At 40.2% G+C, this 19,815-nt stretch overlaps 1 protein-coding gene across 17 annotated transcripts in view; it reads left to right on the forward strand.

Annotated features, from left to right (window-relative positions):
* The first annotated feature begins 877 nt into the window (after positions 1-877).
* EHBP1 (EH domain binding protein 1) overlaps positions 878-19,815 on the forward strand; it is a 263,931-nt gene continuing 244,993 nt past the window's right edge. For 5 of the 17 annotated variants that reach the window (XM_036435476.2, XM_045580794.1, XM_036435484.2 and 2 more), the window contains exons 1-2: positions 1,106-1,295; positions 2,228-2,639. In XM_036435476.2, coding sequence (XP_036291369.1) covers positions 2,536-2,639 — 104 coding nt within the window. In that variant the 5' untranslated portion in view covers positions 1,106-1,295; positions 2,228-2,535. Of the gene's footprint in view, positions 963-1,101; positions 1,296-2,227; positions 2,640-19,815 lie in introns of those variants that run through there. The other 12 variants (XM_036435472.2, XM_036435473.2, XM_036435477.2 and 9 more) reach the window with 6 other exon arrangements.

Consider the following 19,815-nt stretch of genomic DNA (forward strand, 5'->3'; position numbering starts at 1 on the left):
TACACCAGATGTCTGAAAGCAAATTTGTGACTGGACCTTTTTTTTTTCCTCCTTGGGAAAGCATCTAAGAGCTTTCATCATATTCCCAAAGGAGTCCTTTACCCCTGCCCTCACACTCTTCTTAGATTATTTTATCCTCCCCTTTGCCTATTAACTACCCTTTTTTTTTTTTTAAATATGCCAGCCACTCCCAAACCCATGTACAAGTTCCTACCAGGGGGGGAAAAAAGACCCACAAGATTCAAGGAAATGTTGAAAAGCCAGGACCAGAAGAAACTGCACCGTAAACATTCTGTGCCATCGAGTCCCGTTGAGGACCAGCTGATTGAATGTTAGGCGGGAGGGACTGGCAGGGCCATAACTTCAGTCTGCCTGCAGACATCGGGTGAAAACAAGGCTGAAAACACACACCCTCGCTGCTTAGGAGAGGGCGCACCCAGCTCCTGGGGTGGAGATGGGAGACGGAGAGAGGAAAACCTCAGCAGCCAGGGGCACTGCCCCCCCGCTGCAGCGCAGGCAGCCCCGCCGCCGACTCCGCCGGGAACCCCTCCCGGCCCCGGTTCGCGGCTGACAGGCAATCACCTTCAGCAACCACGTTCCGGGTCCCCATAAACACTCCTTACTCCTCCTGCCTGCCGCTTCCCGCTCGGAGCCAATCAGAGGGATGGGCGGGATCGTCCTTAGTAACTTCCAATTCTTTTTTTTTTTTTTAAATAAGAAGGGTGGATTGGTGTGCTGCGTTCCGCCTGGTGGGGGGTGGGGGTGGGGGGGAAAAACACCTCCAGAGCCTGGGAGTGGAGCCCCTGTGATGGGCACCCGGACGGGCCAATGAAGAGGCCCCGCCGATCAGAGGGCTGCCGCCGCGGTGGGCGGGGCTGGCGCGGGGCCGGCCAATGGCGGCGGGGCGGCCGGCGGTTGCGCCGCGGCGGCGGGTGGTTAGTGTGAGAGGCGCGGCGGGGGAGGTAATGATGGTGGCGGCGGAGGAGGGGGAAGGCGGGGGAGGGGGCGCTGGGCGCTGAGCGGCGGCGGCCCGGGCTCCGGCTCCGGCTCCGGCTCCGGCTGGGGTTTTGTCGGGTGTGTGTGTGTGGGTGGGGGGAGGGGGAACGCTCGCGGGGCGACTCCGTCCGGGAGGGGGCGGGCGTGAGGCGCGCCGTCCATTCCGCCCGAGGGGCTGCGGAGCCGGGCTCCCTCGAGCGAGCGCCGCGGCGGCCGGCCCGGCTGTTCCATGTGGCTCCGGCGGCGGGGATGGAGGACGCGGCGGTGGCGGCGGCGGCGGAGCGGCGCTGAGGAGGCGGGTACGGGGCTCTAGACTCAGCCCGGCAGCGGCGGGGTTCGAGGGGCGAGGAGGGGCCGGAGTGGACGTGCGGCGGGGGCCGGGCTGGCATCTCCCAGCATCGCCGGGGTGACAGGGACCGCGGGCGGGCGGGTCGCCGCCTGCCTCCAGGGTCCCCGGGCTCCGGGCTCCGGGCGGGGACGGAGGCGGCCCCGGCGGACTGTCCCTGAGGATGGGGGAGGAGGCACCGCACCCTGCACCCCGCACCCTGCACCCCGCACTCTGTACCCCGCTGGCCACCGCCTCTCGCCCGCCCTCCCGCCCGGGCAGGAGTTTCCATTCCTCTCTGGTTGGCAGCGGAGGGCAGGGGGAGCCCCGGGGGCCTGCAGCCGGGACGTTGCCCTCCCTCCGCCCGGAGACTCCCCTCCGCTCCTCAGTCCCCATCCATCGCCCCCTCCGACTCCGCAGCAGCATTCATTCCTCCCCGCTTCTTCATTTGTTCCAAGCACACTTTCTAGGACTCGAGGCTATGAATTATCGGGTGAAAAAAAAAAAACCCCACACAAAGTTTATTTTAAAATAATTCCACTCCTCCCGTTGGCCGTGGACAGGGAACAGCACCCCTGCACTTTCCCGCCCTGCTCGCCCTTCGGTGATGCTGATGCGGGAGGGGATGCGGGGCCCTGGGTGGTTGGGGATGCTGAGGACCCGGTGTGATGTACCGCTGCTCCACGTCCTAAGTGTGGATTGTCATTTTTCACCCCCCTCCTTGGTGTCTTGTATCTTTCATGTTACTTACTGGCTTTTGAGGTCGGTGTTTTGTTTCATTGTTTGGAAACGTGTGGACAACTGGGGATGTCTGTTGCAGTGTGATCAGACGTGGGTGATTGGTTAGTTAGTCGCTTGTCATGTTTCTCTCATATATATATATTTTCTCTTTATTTTGCCTTTCAGTTCTCGGGATACATGTCTTCATAGCCTCTGACATGGGATGGTGATGTCTCCATGAGGGAACCTCCACTCACTCATCCTGTCATGTCTATCACACTGTTCCTGGCTGGGCCATTCCTCTCTAAGATGGGATATACCCTGTGAAGCAGGGAGAAGACTTATGGACCCCAGACATCATTTCAAGTGGTAGATGAGTTTTTAAAAGTACAGAGACATACATGCGAAGCTTTTTTTTTGCTCTGGAAACCTCTGCTTTGTTGAAGCTGCTGTGTTGCCAATCCAGAACTGCTCCAGTGGACTGACTGGTCATCATGGCTTCAGTGTGGAAGAGACTGCAGCGTGTAGGAAAACATGCATCCAAGTTCCAGTTTGTGGCCTCCTACCAGGAGCTGATGGTCGAGTGCACCAAGAAATGGTAAGACATGCCTGCCGGTAGAGTTTGCTCTGCTGTGGCCTAAACTCACTGTGGCCTGAACTCTGCTGCTTCTGACAGATTTACCTTCCTGTAGTGCGCAAGTGTGTAGGAGCAGGGCAGGGTGCAGATTACTCTAACAGGTAATGTGTGCATTGTTGCTGCTGGTATTGTCTCTCTAGGTTTTCATTATTGCACTTCAGCATGGCTCAGAGGACTGTGACTGTGAGAGCATACTAAAATACAGTAGATTTGGTCTTAAAGTATTTCATCATTAGTGTTAGAATAACTTTGATTTTTACAATTTGAAGGCAACAAAATAGCTATTGGAATATTGTAAACATATTTATGTTTTAACTTAAAAAATCTATATTTTTGTGTATGGTGATAGTTATTTTTCTTGATTTTTTTTCCCATTTTTCTTTGCTTAAGATAAAGAATTTTTCATTATTTGAATAATGGAATGCCAATCTACATAACCTTAGGAATTCTTTTGCTATATGCTTAGTCAGGCAACTGTGTTATTTTAATTGCCTAATGGGATACATTTCTTGGCCAGACTTAAGGAAGCAATTAGTAGTGCTGGTCTATGATTTGTTTCTTTCCACTTGAGCAAAGTAAATTTAGGGCTTTCTTTTCACTGCCCTGAATGATCAGTAAGAATTCTTAGTGAGAGAGAAAAAGTTAATGTTAAGCAAAGGGTCCTTTGGGTTTTGATTTATTAAGCAGTATGACTGCAAAAATAAGTCCATTTGACTGTCCATAAGAACTATAATCTCATGTCTGTTTTAACCTCTCTATTTGACATTCTTTTTATTAGTTGGAAAAAATGGCTTGCTCTATTCTAGAACTCGTACAGCATATTTGGAAACTAGTTTCTGAGTGTTTTTCTCTTGAGCTTGTTAGGAATGTTATTTTATATGAACTCAAATGCATGTACTGATTACCCACTTTATGCAAGGGAGTATGATTTCAGAGTTAATATGACATAATCCCTACAGGGAGCTCATAGTTCAGGGTAAGGCAGTCATGTAAATAAATTCACTGTGATAGGTGCAATAATATAAATATGTATGCTGTTAAGATTTAATCTGTATCCATCACTTAATAGTTGGGCATCTTTGGGGACAGCTTATTTAATTGTCTATGGTTTAGTTTCCATATCCACATAGGTAATAATGGTACCACTTCATAGGAAGGGTTATTGTGAAGATAAAATGAGTTAGTACATGAAAAAGCTTCTAACAGAGTCAGGCACATAGTAAATGCTCAACAAATGCATTATTATTTACAAAGATGGCAGAGAAGGAAATATTTAATTCTTAAAGATAGATAGGGGGTAGGTTCTTGGGATGGCTTCCTGGAATCTAAGCTGGGTTTTGAAAGATTCATAGTAGTTGGCCAGGAAGCCAAGAGGGGAAGAAATGAAAGATATTCTAGACTGAAGCAGCACTTTATGCAAAATCATGGGGCAGTTAAATAGCTTGGGTGTGCTGGAAATGCAAGCAGTGTATTTCGATAATGATGAAGCTTAAAGTGCAGGTTGGGTGTAATGTAATGGGATATGAAGTTTGAGAGGTAGGAAGGATACAAATCCTCAAAAAACCTACTGTCTCTTCCACTCAAAATCTTTCACTACATAGGGACATAGAGAAAGGTTTTGGGTGGAAGAGACAGTAGGTTGGCATTTTGGAAAATCACTTGATTACAGCATGGAGTAAGGATCATAGTAAATAGAGGCATAGTAATGTTAGGGGTAGCTGTTATAATAGATAAGATGAGGGGAAAGGGTTAGACTAAGGCAGTGGCAGAGGGAATGGAGAGAATAGATGGGACGAACACTTAGGACACATAAGTGGTCATATCAGTCACAGGTCTGGAAAGAATTGGGATGAGGGAGAGGGAAAGGTCTAAATTGACACGCAAATTTCTGACTTGGAAGACTGGGTGTACTACTTAACCAAGCTAAGGAATACATGAGGAAGATCCTCATTACAAGTATTTCTTATTGATAGGATCTTTATGATAGGATCTGGCCTTAACACTAAAAAACATTTGGATGTTCTAGAATATACAGACATTAGTTCTAAATATTTTGCTTTTTCTCTTTCCCCCCTCATTTAACAATATAGTTTAAAACTTACAAGGTGACAGACTCAAAGAATAATATTTGTTTGATGTACTGGAATTTTATTTATAAGTGGATCCCTAAATAGAGCTTTAAAATCTTTTCAATATATAAAAATTTGTTGTAATGACTTTTAGTTAGTATTTCTTTTGCCTTACTTTCATAGGGTTCTGTGATATATACAAATAGGGACCCATTCTACACTTTTAGCCTATAATTTTTTCTTCCTTTATTTTTACCATTCCTCATTTTGATCTTTGCAGTAAATCTTAAATTATTGGATGTGTGTGTTAAGAATTAGAAACTATTTAAAGGAAATAAGAAAAAAATAGACTTGGGCACATAGTAAGACTGTTTTTTATTAGCTACTTTTACATTTAGGTATTATTTTGGAGGTATGGAAGAATAAAAGATAAAGAAGGAAATTTGGAGATAGCCAATTGAATAAAAGGAAAGAGACATCAGTAATGGCATTAAAGATAAATTGCAAGTATTGAGAGGATAGGAAAATGCATCTGGTATAAGTTAGAGAAGGAGAAATAAACTATAAAAAGAAAGATATCATTTTATTAAGGTTGTGTCTTTGGAGATAACCTGTGTATATAGGTACCATTGTCTTTTATTTATTTACTAGAGGCCTGGTACACAAAATTCACGCACAATGGGGGAGGTGGTTGAGGGGGGTGAGGGTCTCTCTCACAATCCAGGACCCCTCAGGGGTTGTCCAGTTGCCGGTTTATTGGCCTAAACTGGCAATCGGACATCCTTCTCACAATCCGGGATGCTGCATGCACCAGTGACCATGTTTTTCACACAGGTGAAAGGCATCTTGCTGTTGTATGGGCAGCTACATTTTTTTTTGCCCTGATAATAAAAAGTAGTATATAACATGATCTTTCTGAGGCAGTAGTATCATTTTCCCCATCTTTTGGGTGAAAAAACTGAAGCAGAGAGAAGTGAAGTAATTGGCTTTGTCACACAGTTACAAGTGTCAGAATCAGGGCTGGCCACAAAATGTGCAAGCCAGGGTCCATGCATGTCATCGCTGCATCATCCTGTTTTTTCAGTGTTAGAGTAGCCTCACCAGATTTTAATTTTAAATCTAAGACACTGTTCCCAATATATAGGGTAGGGTCCCTAGGCCTGGCCAGCGATCAGCGTCATCTGTGGGGTGACTGGTGGGCAGGGTGATTGGGGGGTGGGGGTGTGCTGGCACCTGCCTTGGATGGCGGCCTGGTGCCACCTGCTGGCTGGCCCTGCCCCTGATCAGTGCTGCCACCGCTTTTCGCTCCCTAGTGGTCAGTTCGCATCATAGCGACTGGTTGTTCCACCGGTTGTTTCGCCTGTGGTTTAATTTGCATATTAGGGTTTTATTATATAGGATTTAAAAAAATACTTTTATTGATTTCAGACAGGAAAGGAGTGGGAGAGAGAGATAGAAACATCAATGATGAAAGAGAATCATTGATCGGCTGCCTCCTGAATGCCCCTTACTGGGGATTGATCCCACAACTCAGGCATGTGCCCTTGACCAGAATCGAAACCGGGACCCTTCATTCTGCAGACCAACACTCTGTCCACTGTGCTAAACCAGCTAGGGCAGTGCCATTGTCTTTTCAAACCTTCTTAAAGTGTTTTCTGAGAAGCAGGAACATTTGCAACATCTGGGAATCCTTTAGACCTGCTAACTCTCAGGCCTTTCCCTACTAGACCTATTGAATCAGACTCTGCATTTTAATAAAATTCACAGTATGCATATTAAAGTTTAAGAGGTATTTTTAATATATATGCATGCATATATATATATATATATATATATATATATATATATACACACACACATACTCTTTTAATTGATTATTGTCATCTTTTAAATCTTACCAAGTACCCATTCAGGACTTTAGGATAAAGTATTTTTAAAATACTCTGAATTCTACATGAATTTGAAACTCAAAAAAATGAAGATGAGCCGAAACCGGTTTGGCTCAGTGGTAGAGCGTCGGTCTGTGGACTGAAAGGTTCCAGGTTCGATTCCAGTCAAGGGCATGTACGTTGGTTGCGGGCACATCCCCGGTAGGGGGTGTGCAAGAGGCAGCTGGTCGATGTTTCTCTCTCATCTACGTTTCTAGCTCTCTATCTCTCTCCCTTCCTCTCTGTAAAAAATCAATAAAATATATTTTTTAAAAAATGAAGATGAAACCCAAAGGATTTAGAAAAGGCATAGTAATGGGAATTGGTATATTTTCCTAGGTAGAATGTGTTATTTCTATGAGTTTGGAGAAGAGGAACTTTTCCTGTGTTCTCTTGTCATAGCCTTAGGGTTTGAGTCTACACGTGGCTGGTAACAGGATGAAGGTAAGGGTTTAAGGAGGCTACATTTTGAGATCTAGGCCATTAGTAAACTCACAGCACTTTTTCCTTGATCAAAGGATGGATTCTATAGATTTGAGGGTTTGGGATTTCTGCTTTCTTTTTATTGCCATTTATCATATTTAGCCTTTGCCCTGGTTGATGCAGCATGATTTCCCTCAACTCAACAGGATCCACTTCCTGATACTTTCATGGTGTAGTGTTCTAGAATTTAAGTCAGGAACAAATTCCAGAATGACCCTGTATTGCGAGATCCTGTTCCTCATCACTCCTTGATTGCCAGGTAGAGCTCTGGCAAATTTGGAGATAGAAGTTTGTATCTCCTACTCTTATGGTTGTCCCCAAGTCATGTAATTACTAATCTTTCTTAACTGAGGTAGCTGTTGGCAAGTGTTGAGACTGGCCAGTGGAGATGAGTTTGAGAGAAAGAGACTGTAGTTTATCGTAGTTTACTTCTTATTCTATTCTTTTATCATTGGCAGGCTTTTAGACTTCTGAGAGAAGTCTTCACATATGAGTACTCAATGGCTGCTCAGGTACTGAAGGGAACTAGTTGAAAATTGGCATGTAGTTTTGATAATTAAGGTTGTAGAATCCAATTCCAGTAGAACCTCCCTAATTTTTGATAAAGAACCATGAAGTATGAGCATGTGTTTTAGATTTCTGTTGTATATGTCTATATCACCTAAACATGTATTTTATGTTCTTATATTTTATCTATCTAATTCTTAGTGATGGCATTCAAAAAGTATGTTTTTCTTAAAAAGGCATAAACTCATTTGTTTCTGATTTTTCTGTCACATAAGAATTTCTTGTTTTTAAATAGTTTCAATTATAATTTATTTTAAAAATAGATAATATGATCACATGGTTCAAAATTCTAGAGGTATAAAAAGGTGTATATATATATATCCTTCAAAGTAATACCTTGTATTTTTTCATTATTCCACACCTCTCTGCAAACCTTGTGACCTCAGGATTTGAAAAGTAAAAAAAGTAGCTCTTTCCAGTGCTTAAGTTTATAATGCTGGCCTGTTGAGTAAATATAAACTCCTTAATCAGATGTTCCAAGCTATCTGTAACTGAACCCAATTTAACATTCCAATTGGACATCAGGATGCTACATGCACTTTAAGTAAAACTTGAGTTTATGAAGTCCAGATTACATTAGTAAGTAATTCAGATCCACTTCTGAATCTGGGTGGATTAAGCAAGGATTTCTCTGTTGACCATCTAGTAGAGTGAGACAGAGGTATATCAGCCTTGATGTGAAGAACCTACTTTTGAAATACATTTTAAGAAAAGAAGGGAGGGAGGGAGGAAGGGAGGAGGAAGACGAGTGGGGTGGGGGAAAGAAAGGGGGGAGGGGAGAAACATTGATGTGAGGGAGATACACTGATCAGTTGCCTCTGCACTCATTCAAATGAGGGATCAAACAAAAAACCTAGGCATGTGACCTGACCGGGAATCGCACCTAGATATAGGGGACAATGCTCCAACCAATTGTGCCACACTGGTAAGGGGAAAGTTTTGACATATGTGTATACCTGTGTTACTGGAAATAAATGTTTTTGAATGTATAGTTGACAGGATTTAGTAATGGATTAGATATAATGTAAAGTGAGAGAAATCAGTAATGATTGTAGTTTTTTTGGCCTGAGCAACCAGGTGAACATAATAATTATAGGGAAGGGGAACACTTGGGAAGGACAAGGTTTGGCATAAAAGAGAAATCAAGAATTGGCTTTGCTTTTCTTAAAATTTGGGACATCCGGATGGAGGTCTTAATTGAGCAGTTAATTATAAGAGTCTCAAGCTCAGGGGAGAGAGGAGGCTGTAATCACTTAGTACAGGCATGTGTCACTTAACTATGGGGACACCTTTTGAGAAATGCACCTTCAGGCCAAGTGGTTGTGTGCACATTATAGAGTGCACTTAAACCTAATTGTCATAGCCTCCAATATATACTGAGGCTATTTGGTATTGCTCTTAGGCTGCAAACCTGTACAGCATGTTTCTATATTGAATACTAGGCATTTGTAACACAGTGAGTGGTAAGCATTTGTGCACCTAAATGTATCCAAACATAGAAAAGGTACAGTAGAGATACAGTATAAAAGATAAATGCTTTACCTGTATAGGGTACTTATTATGAATGGAACATATAGGACTAGAAATTGCTCTGGATTAGTCAGTGAGTGAGTGGTGAGAGTGTGAAGGCGTAGGGCATTACTGTACACTATAGACTTTATAAACACTACTCCACAAGCGCCCCTCCCCCTCCTTCCGATAGGGTCAGACATGGAACATAGAAGTTGTTAATCCTGCTCCCCGACTAGGGTAGGGATGTGGACCAGATTGATTGGAAATATTGAGGATAAACAGTCTGGGTAAGGTGTAGATCACCATAATAGTGACTATCAGGAGAGAGTGAAAGGTGACCTGAGTAGAAATGAGAAATTGAGATGGGAAGATAAAGGATCAGAGTGTATTGTCATGGCAAATTAGTTTGGGCTATTGCATGTTGGAAGGGTGGTCTGATTAAGGAACTTGTGGTATTTATTTTTTTTTTTTTTAAGGGTGTTTAGTATTGAAAGCGTGTAGAATTGAGAACTCAATATTTTGTCTTTGAAATTTGGTTTTGGTTCCATTGACCCTGTCTGGCACAAAGGATTTTTGTCTGCCATTGAATTGATGGGAAAAAATACAGTTTATGCACTACAACCTGAAAATATTCCCAAAGTATAAGGATAGCCGGGACTGGTTTAGCTCAATGGATAGAGCGTCGGCTTGGGGACTGAAGGGACCCGGGTTCGATTCCGGTCAAGGGCATGTACCTTGGTTGCGGGCATATCCCCAGTAGGGGGTGTGCAAGAGGCAACTGATCGATGACTCTCTCTCATCGATGTTTCTAACTCTCTATCTCTCTCCCTTCCTCTCTGTACAAAATCAATAAAATATATTTAAAAACAAACAAACAAAAAACAAACAAACAAAGTATAAGGATAGGCTGGCTCCACACTTGTACTAGAGTGGCAGTGGCACTTCATACTTGTTAAGCTAACTCCTGTAGACCTGTGTCCTCAACAAAGAATTTACAACAATGTACTCTGAAACCATCAAGTAGAATTAATTTGCCAACATTTGTGTGTGTGTGTGTGTATATGCATGTGTGTGCATGTACATTATGATGAACGTAATATTTAGGATATATTTTTTATGATAGTTTTTCTTTAAAAATTTTTTTCCCTGTCATGATTTTTTAAATGAAACCATGGAGTAAATTGTATCTTTTGGTAGTGTGTAATTCTCTTACATTATTTTGGTATCAGGTCTTGGTTTATATATTTTTTAATATATTTTTATTGATTTCAGAGAGGAAAGGGAGAAACATCAATGATGAGAGAAAATCATTGATCAGCTGCCTCCTACACACCCCACACTGGGCATGGAGCCTGCAGCTATGTGGGCATGTGCCCTAACTGTAAATTGAACTATGACCTCCTGATTCACACAGGTCAGCACTCAACCTCTGAGCCACGCTGGTAGGGCTTGGTTTATGTGTTTTTAAAGTTGATTTTTAAAATGAAATTTTAAGGGATTATGTGAAGAAGTTCTATTCTTAAGGTTTAGTTTAGTTTCACATTAGTTTTGCAGTTGATTGACTTTAATGCTCAGAATTTAAAATGTGCTATTGATGCATCAAATGTGTTTGTTCTAATTTTGTGGAAAATTTCAACAAGAGTCACTGAAGTAGTTCACTGCGTGATATAAAAATAGTCCAGTGTGCTGAAGAAAAAAATGTACAAGCATTTTGAAGTGAATGCTCAATAGGGATGTTCATATCCTGCATCAGGGCTTTTGCATATATATATTTTTTGCATGTGCCCTTGACCGGAATTGAACCTGGGACTCTTCTATCTGCAAACCAACAGTATCCACTGAGCCAAACTGGCTAGGGCTACATATTTTTTAAAAGGAGTGGGATTGAATTTGTGAAATGGGGGCAGTAAAATTACTACAGGCTGTCAATGTCATTATTTGCTTGTCTTATTTTTCACTGTTAATATTTTTAGGCAGCTTTGCTAATAAACTTTCTTTGGTAAGATTTTCTTTGGTAAGTCTGATCTGTTAATATTTTTTCCAGGTGTTAATAATCCCAGTGTTTTTATTTTTAAAATACTTTTAAAATAACAAAACACTTAAATATGACTTTAATACCTCAAAAACAGCAAAAAAGATTGACTTTAATGAAAGGAAGTTCTCATATTAAAAGTTGGTACTTTGCCAATGTCCGAAAGAGTTTGTCAGCTTTAGAATTTAAAATAACATCATGTTGACTAATTTAGGGATATAAATAGAACAGAGATAGTCTTAGAGGAGTGAAAGTACATATTACCAGGCACTTAGAAGAGTTATCATTGGACATTGGACTTGGTTCTGAGTTTACTGGTAGGAAGGCAAAAAGGAAAGCACATTGGCTCACATAATATTCTTTTTAGCTAATTAATTTGCAGGGACTTTGCTTAGAACTTAATTCAAAGGATTTTTATGAAAAAAATATGAATGGCATTTGAGATAGAATCTTCACCTACAAAAGACTCAGACTGTTAAGTTGGATAATACTTATGTCACTATAATACATAATCTTTATAAAGACCCTTTATGAGAGAATATGGCCAAGGGACCTGATTTTCTGATTATCTAATTTAAATAAAGGGTACAATTTATTTAGAAAAATAAATACTTAGTGTAAGTCATCAACTTCTGTGTTGTTCAGAAGCAACTTACCACACCCAGCAATTTACATCTAAATTTAAATTAATTTTATTTAAATTAAATTAAAAATTCAGTTCCTCACACTTTAGCCATATATCAAGTACTCACTAGCCACATGTAGCTAGGGGCTACCCTATTGGGCAGTGCAAATGTGGAACAATTCTGTCATCACAGAATATTTTATTGAATATATAAAATATATTGTTTAGCTATTTCTCTCAAACTGGCTTATTTCAGAATCACTAGAGCCCTTTGCAAATACAGAGATTTCCATGCCTATGAGAAATTGCAGATTTTTATAAGTCTGGAATGGTGCTGGCAAATCTGTCATTTTAGAAGTTCCCTAATTGCTTAAAATAATCAAGCCAGGTTTTAGAACTACCATATTTATGATTCTTTCTCAAGTATCTGAAGTAAAGTTTTTTACAGATGTTGGATGATAATTCCTGTTGGTATTTCAGACAAGTTTATTGAGTCAAAAACTTGAATTTTTTCCTTTGGTTGTTTTGGTGTGTGTGTGTGTGTGTGTGTGTGTGTGTGTGTATGTGTGTGTGTATTAAAGTGAGAGCAGTGTGTTTAATCTATGTCACATATAAAACTGTCAAATTAATATAAATATTTTAACAGCTTCATTCATTTGATTAAAAAAATTCATTTGTTATCTTCATTGAAGCAAGGACTATTGGGAAGTGGGACACTTCTCAAGACAACATCTCTGAGTCTACTGCTTTTTTTTCTCTGAAAAATGCCTCCTTACTCCAATTTTCCTATTGCCACTGCCTTTGTGGCATCCTTTGCCATCTTTTGCCAAGGCCCATAGTTCCCAAACTGCACTTTTGGAGTCTATAAAGGCACTGCAGAGAACTCACAGATGTGCCAAGCAATGCTTAAAAATTTTGAGGGAAACCCAGCAACATCTGTTGGAAGCCACGCAAACTTCTAGCTTGAAGTAGTTCATTTCCAAATTGGATTGCTACATTCCTTTCAATTATACCAAATTTTTACAAAGCAGAATTTTTAGTAGTTGCAATGACAAAAATGCAAGTACTATGTGAAAATCTGCATGTAATAGACAAAGAGGAAGGCAGTGTCCGATTTGATCTTAAGGTTTGAGAAGTTGTGCAGTGCCCAACACGTGCTAAGTTATTAGGACATACATCTTAAGTTTGAACCTGATTATATTTAGTAAACAAAATGGTTAGGTATGTCTTTTGGCCTGTGAAAAACTTACTGACACATTATAGGTCTTGTAAACCCAGAAAGTTTGGGAATCTCTGGTGTAGGCTTTGTAATAGTCCTTAAAACTTTGCTAGCCTCTTCTGGTCCTTTGTCTATTTTATTGCCATAGTTACCCTTTTAAAATGAACTTTCCAGATTTCCCTTTGTTTATAGGATACTGTTAATGTAGTAATTTTAATTTTTTAAATCTGTATTCTCTTTTACTTACCACCATTCCTCTTAAGTTTCCAAAATCTTGTTTCCTTGAAACATTATCTTTCTTCTCTATCTCCTTCCAAAAATGATTAAAGGCAAAGAGAATGTAGTATTAGTCTATCTCAAAGTAACTTCATTGAAACTGAATTGATTCATGTAGTAACTGAGTTCATAAATGAGTTCAATCGTCTGCTTTAATTTGAAGAGTACTCTGATTTATAAAATAATCTAAATATTGGTTCCTTTATTTTTAAAACTTTTTATTGAAATTATTTTATGATTACAGAAGAATTGCAAAGATAGTATAGAAGTGGAACTGTTGGGTCAATGTGGTTTCTTTCTGAGGAACTGCCAAACCCTTTTCCAAAGTGGCTGCATCATTATATTTTATTTTTTTAAAAGTAAGCCTTTTTTTTTTTTATGTAAAGAGCATATTAGAAACCTGTAGTTTTTATTACTTTTAAATTTTTCAATATATTTTTATTGATTTTAGAGAGGAAAAGAGAGATAGAAACATCAGTGATGAGAGAGAATCATCGATCGGCTGTCTCCTGTATGCTCCCCATTGGGGATTGAGCCCCAAGCCAGGCCTGTACCCTTGATAGGAATCGAACCTAAGACTATTCAGTCCACAGGCCGACACTCTGTCTACTGAGCCAAACTGGCTAGGATTGCTGCATCATTTAATATTACCACTAGCAACATATTAGGGTTCCATATTTCTTCACATTCTCATCAGCACACCTTATCATCTGTTTTATTTTAGCCATTCTAGTGATATATCATTGTGGATTTGATTTGCAATTCTCCAATTGCTGGGTGCTGTTTAACCACAATCTTTTCATTCTTTTTAATGTCTTTATTGGCCATTGTATTTTTTTCCCCCCTGAGAAATGTGTATTCTGATCCTGTACGCATTTTAATTGAGTTGTTTATATTTTTAGCATTGCATTGTAAATTTTTAGAATATATTTTAGGTATTAGACAAATCAGATATGTGATTTACAAATAATTTCTCTCATTCAGTGAGTTGTCTTTTTTACTTTCTTGGTGGTGTCTTTTGGTGCACAAAAGTTTTAAGTTTCATTTATCTATTTTATATTGTATTAGTTGTGCTTTAGTGTTGTATCTAAGACTATTTTGAGTTAATTTTTGTGTATGGTATAAGGAAGGGATCCGTATTCATAATTTTGCGTGTGAATATCCTGTTATTCTAATTATTCTAGCATTGTTTATTGAGTCTGGGTATATTTTTCCTGTCTCATTTTGCACAAATGAGCAGATATATGTATTTTTTTCCCTTATTTCTTCTCTTTTACATAAAGGGTTAGGAAAGTACTATTGGTATTATGTTTCACTTTGCTTTTCATTTAGCAATATGCGTTGGAAATCATTCCATATCATTTTGTAGATATGATTCTCCATCCAATAGAGATACGTTATTATTACCTAAAGTTCATAGTTTACATTAGGGTTCACTCTTTATGTTGTACAGCTATGGGTTTTAACAAATATATAATGACACAATCCCATAACAGTATCATACAGAATATTTCACTGCCTTAAAAATCTCCTGTATTACACCTGTTCATTCATTTCTCCCTTTTCTTGAGTTCTGCCAACCACTAAACTTTCTATTGTCCCATAGTTTTGTCTTTTCCAGAAAGTCATATATTTGGGATTATACAATATATAGCTTTTCTAGGTTGGATTCTTTTACTTAGTAATGTCCATTGAAAGTTCCTCCATTTCTTTCTAACACTGAGTAGTATTACACTGTGTGGATATGCCACAGTTTGTTTACCCATTCATCTATTAAAGGACATGTTTGTTGCTTTCAACTTTTGTTTGTTTGTTGTTGTTTTGTTTGTTAATCCTCACCTCATTGATCTCTAGAGAGTGGAAGGGCGGGGGAGAGACAGAGAAACATCAATGTGAGGAGACACACATCAATTGGTTACCTCCTACTTGTGCTCCAACATGTGTGGGGGGACTGAGCCTACAACCCAGTTACATGTCCTTGATTGGGAATCAAACCCATGACCCTTCAATCCGTGGGCCAATGCTCCAACCACTGAGCCAAACTGGCCAGGATGCTTTCAAGTTTTGGTAGTTATGAATGAAGCATTTGTAAGCATTCGTGGACTGGTTTTTGTGTGGGATATAAGATTTCAGTTCATTTGGATAAATACCAAGGATCACAATTTCTGTATCATATGGTAAGCATCTGATTAGTTTTGTAAGAAACTGCTAAATTATCTTCCAAAATGTCTGTATCATTTTGTATTCTTATCAGCAATGAATGAGAGTTCTTTTTGCTCCATATTCTCACCTGAATTTGATGTTGTCAGCACTTTGAATTTTCACCATTCTAGTAGGTGTGTAGTGTTATCTCATTTTAATTTGTGATTTCCTAACAACATTAATTTTGAGCATCTTTACATATGCCATCTTTATATCTTCTTTGGTGAAATGTCCAGATCACTTTCTGAATTTTTTAAATTGGGTTGCTTTTTTCTTATTGTTGAGTTTTAACAGTTCTTTGTATATTTAGGATAACAGTCCTTTACGAGATATATGTTTTACAAATATTTTCTCCCAATTTGTGGTTTGTCTTTTCATTCTCTTTATAACATCTTGTAGAGAGTTTAAGTTTGTAATTTTAACGAAATCCAACTTACCAACCTTTTTTCTTTCATGGAGTATGCTTTTGGTATTGTGAAAGGTATAAAGTCTTTGTCTAGATTCATCCCAGTACAGTTTGCTGAAAAAAACTGGCCAGTGTGGCTCAGTTGGTTAAGCATCCTCTGATGCACTGAGAGGTCACATGTTTTTAAACTGGTCTAATAGGTAGTGAAACATAGGAGCATCAATGGACTGTGTAAAACACCATAGTATGAATTAGACTTATGATTAATATCACTGGATGACAGAGGAAAAGGAGCAGATGACTTCAAAGTTATAAGGGAAAATCATTTTGAATCTAGAATTCTCTATCCATCCAAGCTTTAAAATTAAATACTATGCAGATTCTTTAATATTTTTTCCAGCTTAAAATACACTTTCTACAATACATTGTACTCTGATGCTGGGGCTGAAGCTGTGCAAAGTATATTTCTTAGTATATTGGATGGCTTGCTATTCATTTCTGCCATTAGGAGACCTGCAAGAAGAAAGGGGAAAAGGGACTTCCTACATGCTTTATATCATACTAGAGGCCGGATACATGAAATTCATGCAAGAGTAGGCCTTCCCCCAGCTGCCGCCACTGGCTTGCCTCTTGCACCCGGGACATGGGCTTCCCTCCGGCTGCCGGCAGGCACCCAGGACCTGGGTTTCCCTCGCAGCCCTGACTTCGCCCAGAAGGTCATCCAGAAGGACTCTGGTCTAATTAGCCTATTACGCTTATATTATTATAGCTAAGTGGAATCATACAATCCTTTTGTGTCTGGCTTCTTTCACTTAATCAGTTAACTGCCATGATATTTTAATTAAATAAAAAAGGTCTGCTGCTTGCATCTATAGATGCTTATGGTATACAAATAGTTAACATAATGTCTTCAAGATTCATCCATGTTGGAATATGTGTCAGAATTTCATTCCCTTTTAAGGCTGAATATATTCCATTGTATTATACATATATACTACATTTATCCATTTCAGAGTAAGGATTACATTGTATGTAAATAAGGTTTGTCCATTCATCCGTTGATGGATGCTTGGGTTGTTTTCACCTTTTGACTATTATAAATAATGCTGCTATGAACATGGTGCTTAACTTTTGGGGGAACCACCAAATTGTTTTTCTCAGTGCCTGCATCATTTTACATTTTCACCACACATGCACAAAGGTTCCAATTTCTCTGTGTCCTTGCTAACACTTAGTGACTTTTCTCTTCCCTCCCCCCTCCCTTTTGATTCCTTCCCCTCTTTTTCCTTTCTTTCTCCTTCCTCCTTCCTTCCTCCCTCCCTACTCGCCCCCCCTTTTCTTTCTCTCTCTTTCCTTCCTGCTTCCTTCCTGCCTCCCTCCTCGCCCCCCCCCCCCCCTTTCTTTCTTTATATTTTTCTTTCTTTTTTGGAGAGCCATCCTTATAAGTCTGATAAGTGATATCTCATTTTAGTTTTGATTTTCATTTCTGAAATGGTTAGTGATATTGAGCATCTTTTCAGGTGCCTTCTGTATATCTTCTTTGGAGAAATGTCTGTTCAAGTCAAGTGCATTGCCCATTTTTTAATTGATTGGGTTTTTGTTAAGTTGTAGGAGTTCTTTATATGTTCTGAATACCAAATCTCTTAAAAGTTTTCAAATTAACATTGGTATAATGCTATTATCTAATCTACAGACCTTATTCAGATTTCACCAATTTTCCCAATAATGTCCTTCATATTAAACTAGTGACCCAGTGCACAGATTCATACACATTGAAAGGAAATTAATTAGAAGGTGGCTGGCAGGGCAGGAGTCGGAGAGATGGGCTGGACTTTTTGATTGCTTTTAGAGAGAGAAAAGAAGGTGGTGTGTAGAGAGAGGGAGAGAGAAAGATCAATTTGTTGTTCCACTTATTTATTCATTCATTGGTTGCTTATATGTGCCGTGACTAGAGATGGAACCCACAACCTTGGTGTATCGGGATGACACACTAACCAACTAACCTACCCGGTTAGTTGCAGATATGCAGTATAATATTAATTATAGTCACCATGCTGTACATTATATCTCAAGAACTTATTTATGCTATAACTGGAAGTATGTATCTTTGATTACCTGTACGCATTCCCACATCTTCTGCTTCTGACAGCTACCAAACTGTTCTCTGTATCTGTGAGTTTGTTTTTTTTAAGAATCCACATGAAAGTGAGAGCATACAGTATTTGTCTTTGTCTGACTTCTTTCACTTAGGATAATACCCTCAAGACCCATCCATGTTTTCACAAATGGCAGGATTTACTTCTTTTGTATGAATTATTAATGTATAAATATACCATATTTTCCTTATCCATTCATCTGTAATGGGCATTTAGGTTGTTTCCATGTCTTGACTATCCTATCTAATAAGAGAGTAATATGCAAATTGACTGTTACTCCAACACGCAAGATGGCTGCTCCCATGTGGTCAAAGATGGCTACCCCCAGGTGGACACAAGATGGCCGGTAAGGGAGGGCATTTGGGAGGGACCAGGCCTACAAGCAAGGGCATTTGGGGGCAATCAAGCCTGCAGGGGAGGCAGTTAGGGGTGATCAGGCTGGCAGAGGAAGGAAGTTGGGGATGATGGGGACAGCAGGAAAGGGCAGTTGGGGGGAGGGGGGGGGACCCAGGCCTGCAGGGGAGAGCAGTTGGGGGGACCAGGCCTGCAGGGGAGGGCAGTTAGGTGCAATCAGGCTGGCAGGGGAGCAGTTAGGCATCAATCAGGCTGGCAGGGGAGTGGCTAGGTGGTAATCACGCTGGCAGGAAGAAGCTGTTAGGGGCAATCAGGAAGGCAGGCAGGCGAGCAGTTGGGAGCCAGCAGTCCTGGATTGTGATTGATTCTACCGGGATCAGGCCTAAACAGGCAGTCAGATATCCTTCGAGGGGTTCCAGATTGGAGAGGGTGCAGGCTGGGCTGAGGGACATCCCCCTCCCCGTGCACAAATTTTGTGCACTGGGCCTCTAGTTGTAAATAATGTTACAATAAACATGGTGTGGATGGTGCAGATATCTTTTCAAGATATTAATTCTGTTAACTTTTGAGGTGTATCCAGAAATGGAATATGGATCGTATGTTAGTTCTATTTCTTACCGTATTTTTCGGACCATAAGACGCACTTTTTTCCCCCCAGAAGTGGGAGGAAAAAGTTCCTGCGTCTTATGGTCCAAATATAGCCTACACATATACTTTAAAAAAAAAGTTTTTTTACTTGCCCGGCTCTGTGTGGTCTCTGTGTGCTTGCCCGGCTCTAAAATGGTTCTAAATGCTGCTGTTTACAGGGTTGATTACATGTGTTTATGACTGTGATGTTGGGTTTTAATGCACATAAAATATTTTAGGACACTATTTGTTTTATCTTTTTTTCTTCATTTCTCTTCTCTAAAACTGGTGCGTCTTATGGTCCGGAGTGTCTTATGGTCCGAAAAATACGGTAATTTGTTGAGGGACCTCCATACTGTTTTCCATAGTGGCTGTTCCATTTTATTACCAACAACAGTGCATGAGGGTTTCATTTCCCCTCATTCTTGTCCATACTACTACTACTACTACTACTACTACTACTACTTCTCCTCCTTCCCCATCCCCTCCTCCCCTCATTCCTTCCTCTCCATTCTAATAGGTAAGGTTATACCTCATTGTGGTTTTGATTTGCATTTCTCTTTTTGTGTTAAAAATTGCTATTTTATTTTTTGCCTTTTCTCTCCATTTGTCTGTCATTATTATCCTTACTTTTGTTGTTGTTAGTTTCTCATAATCTCTCTAAGCAGTTAAACATTGGTG

Source organism: Pipistrellus kuhlii, unplaced genomic scaffold, assembly GCF_014108245.1.
Source record: "Pipistrellus kuhlii isolate mPipKuh1 unplaced genomic scaffold, mPipKuh1.p scaffold_m20_p_13, whole genome shotgun sequence".
NCBI lineage: Eukaryota > Metazoa > Chordata > Mammalia > Chiroptera > Vespertilionidae > Pipistrellus > Pipistrellus kuhlii.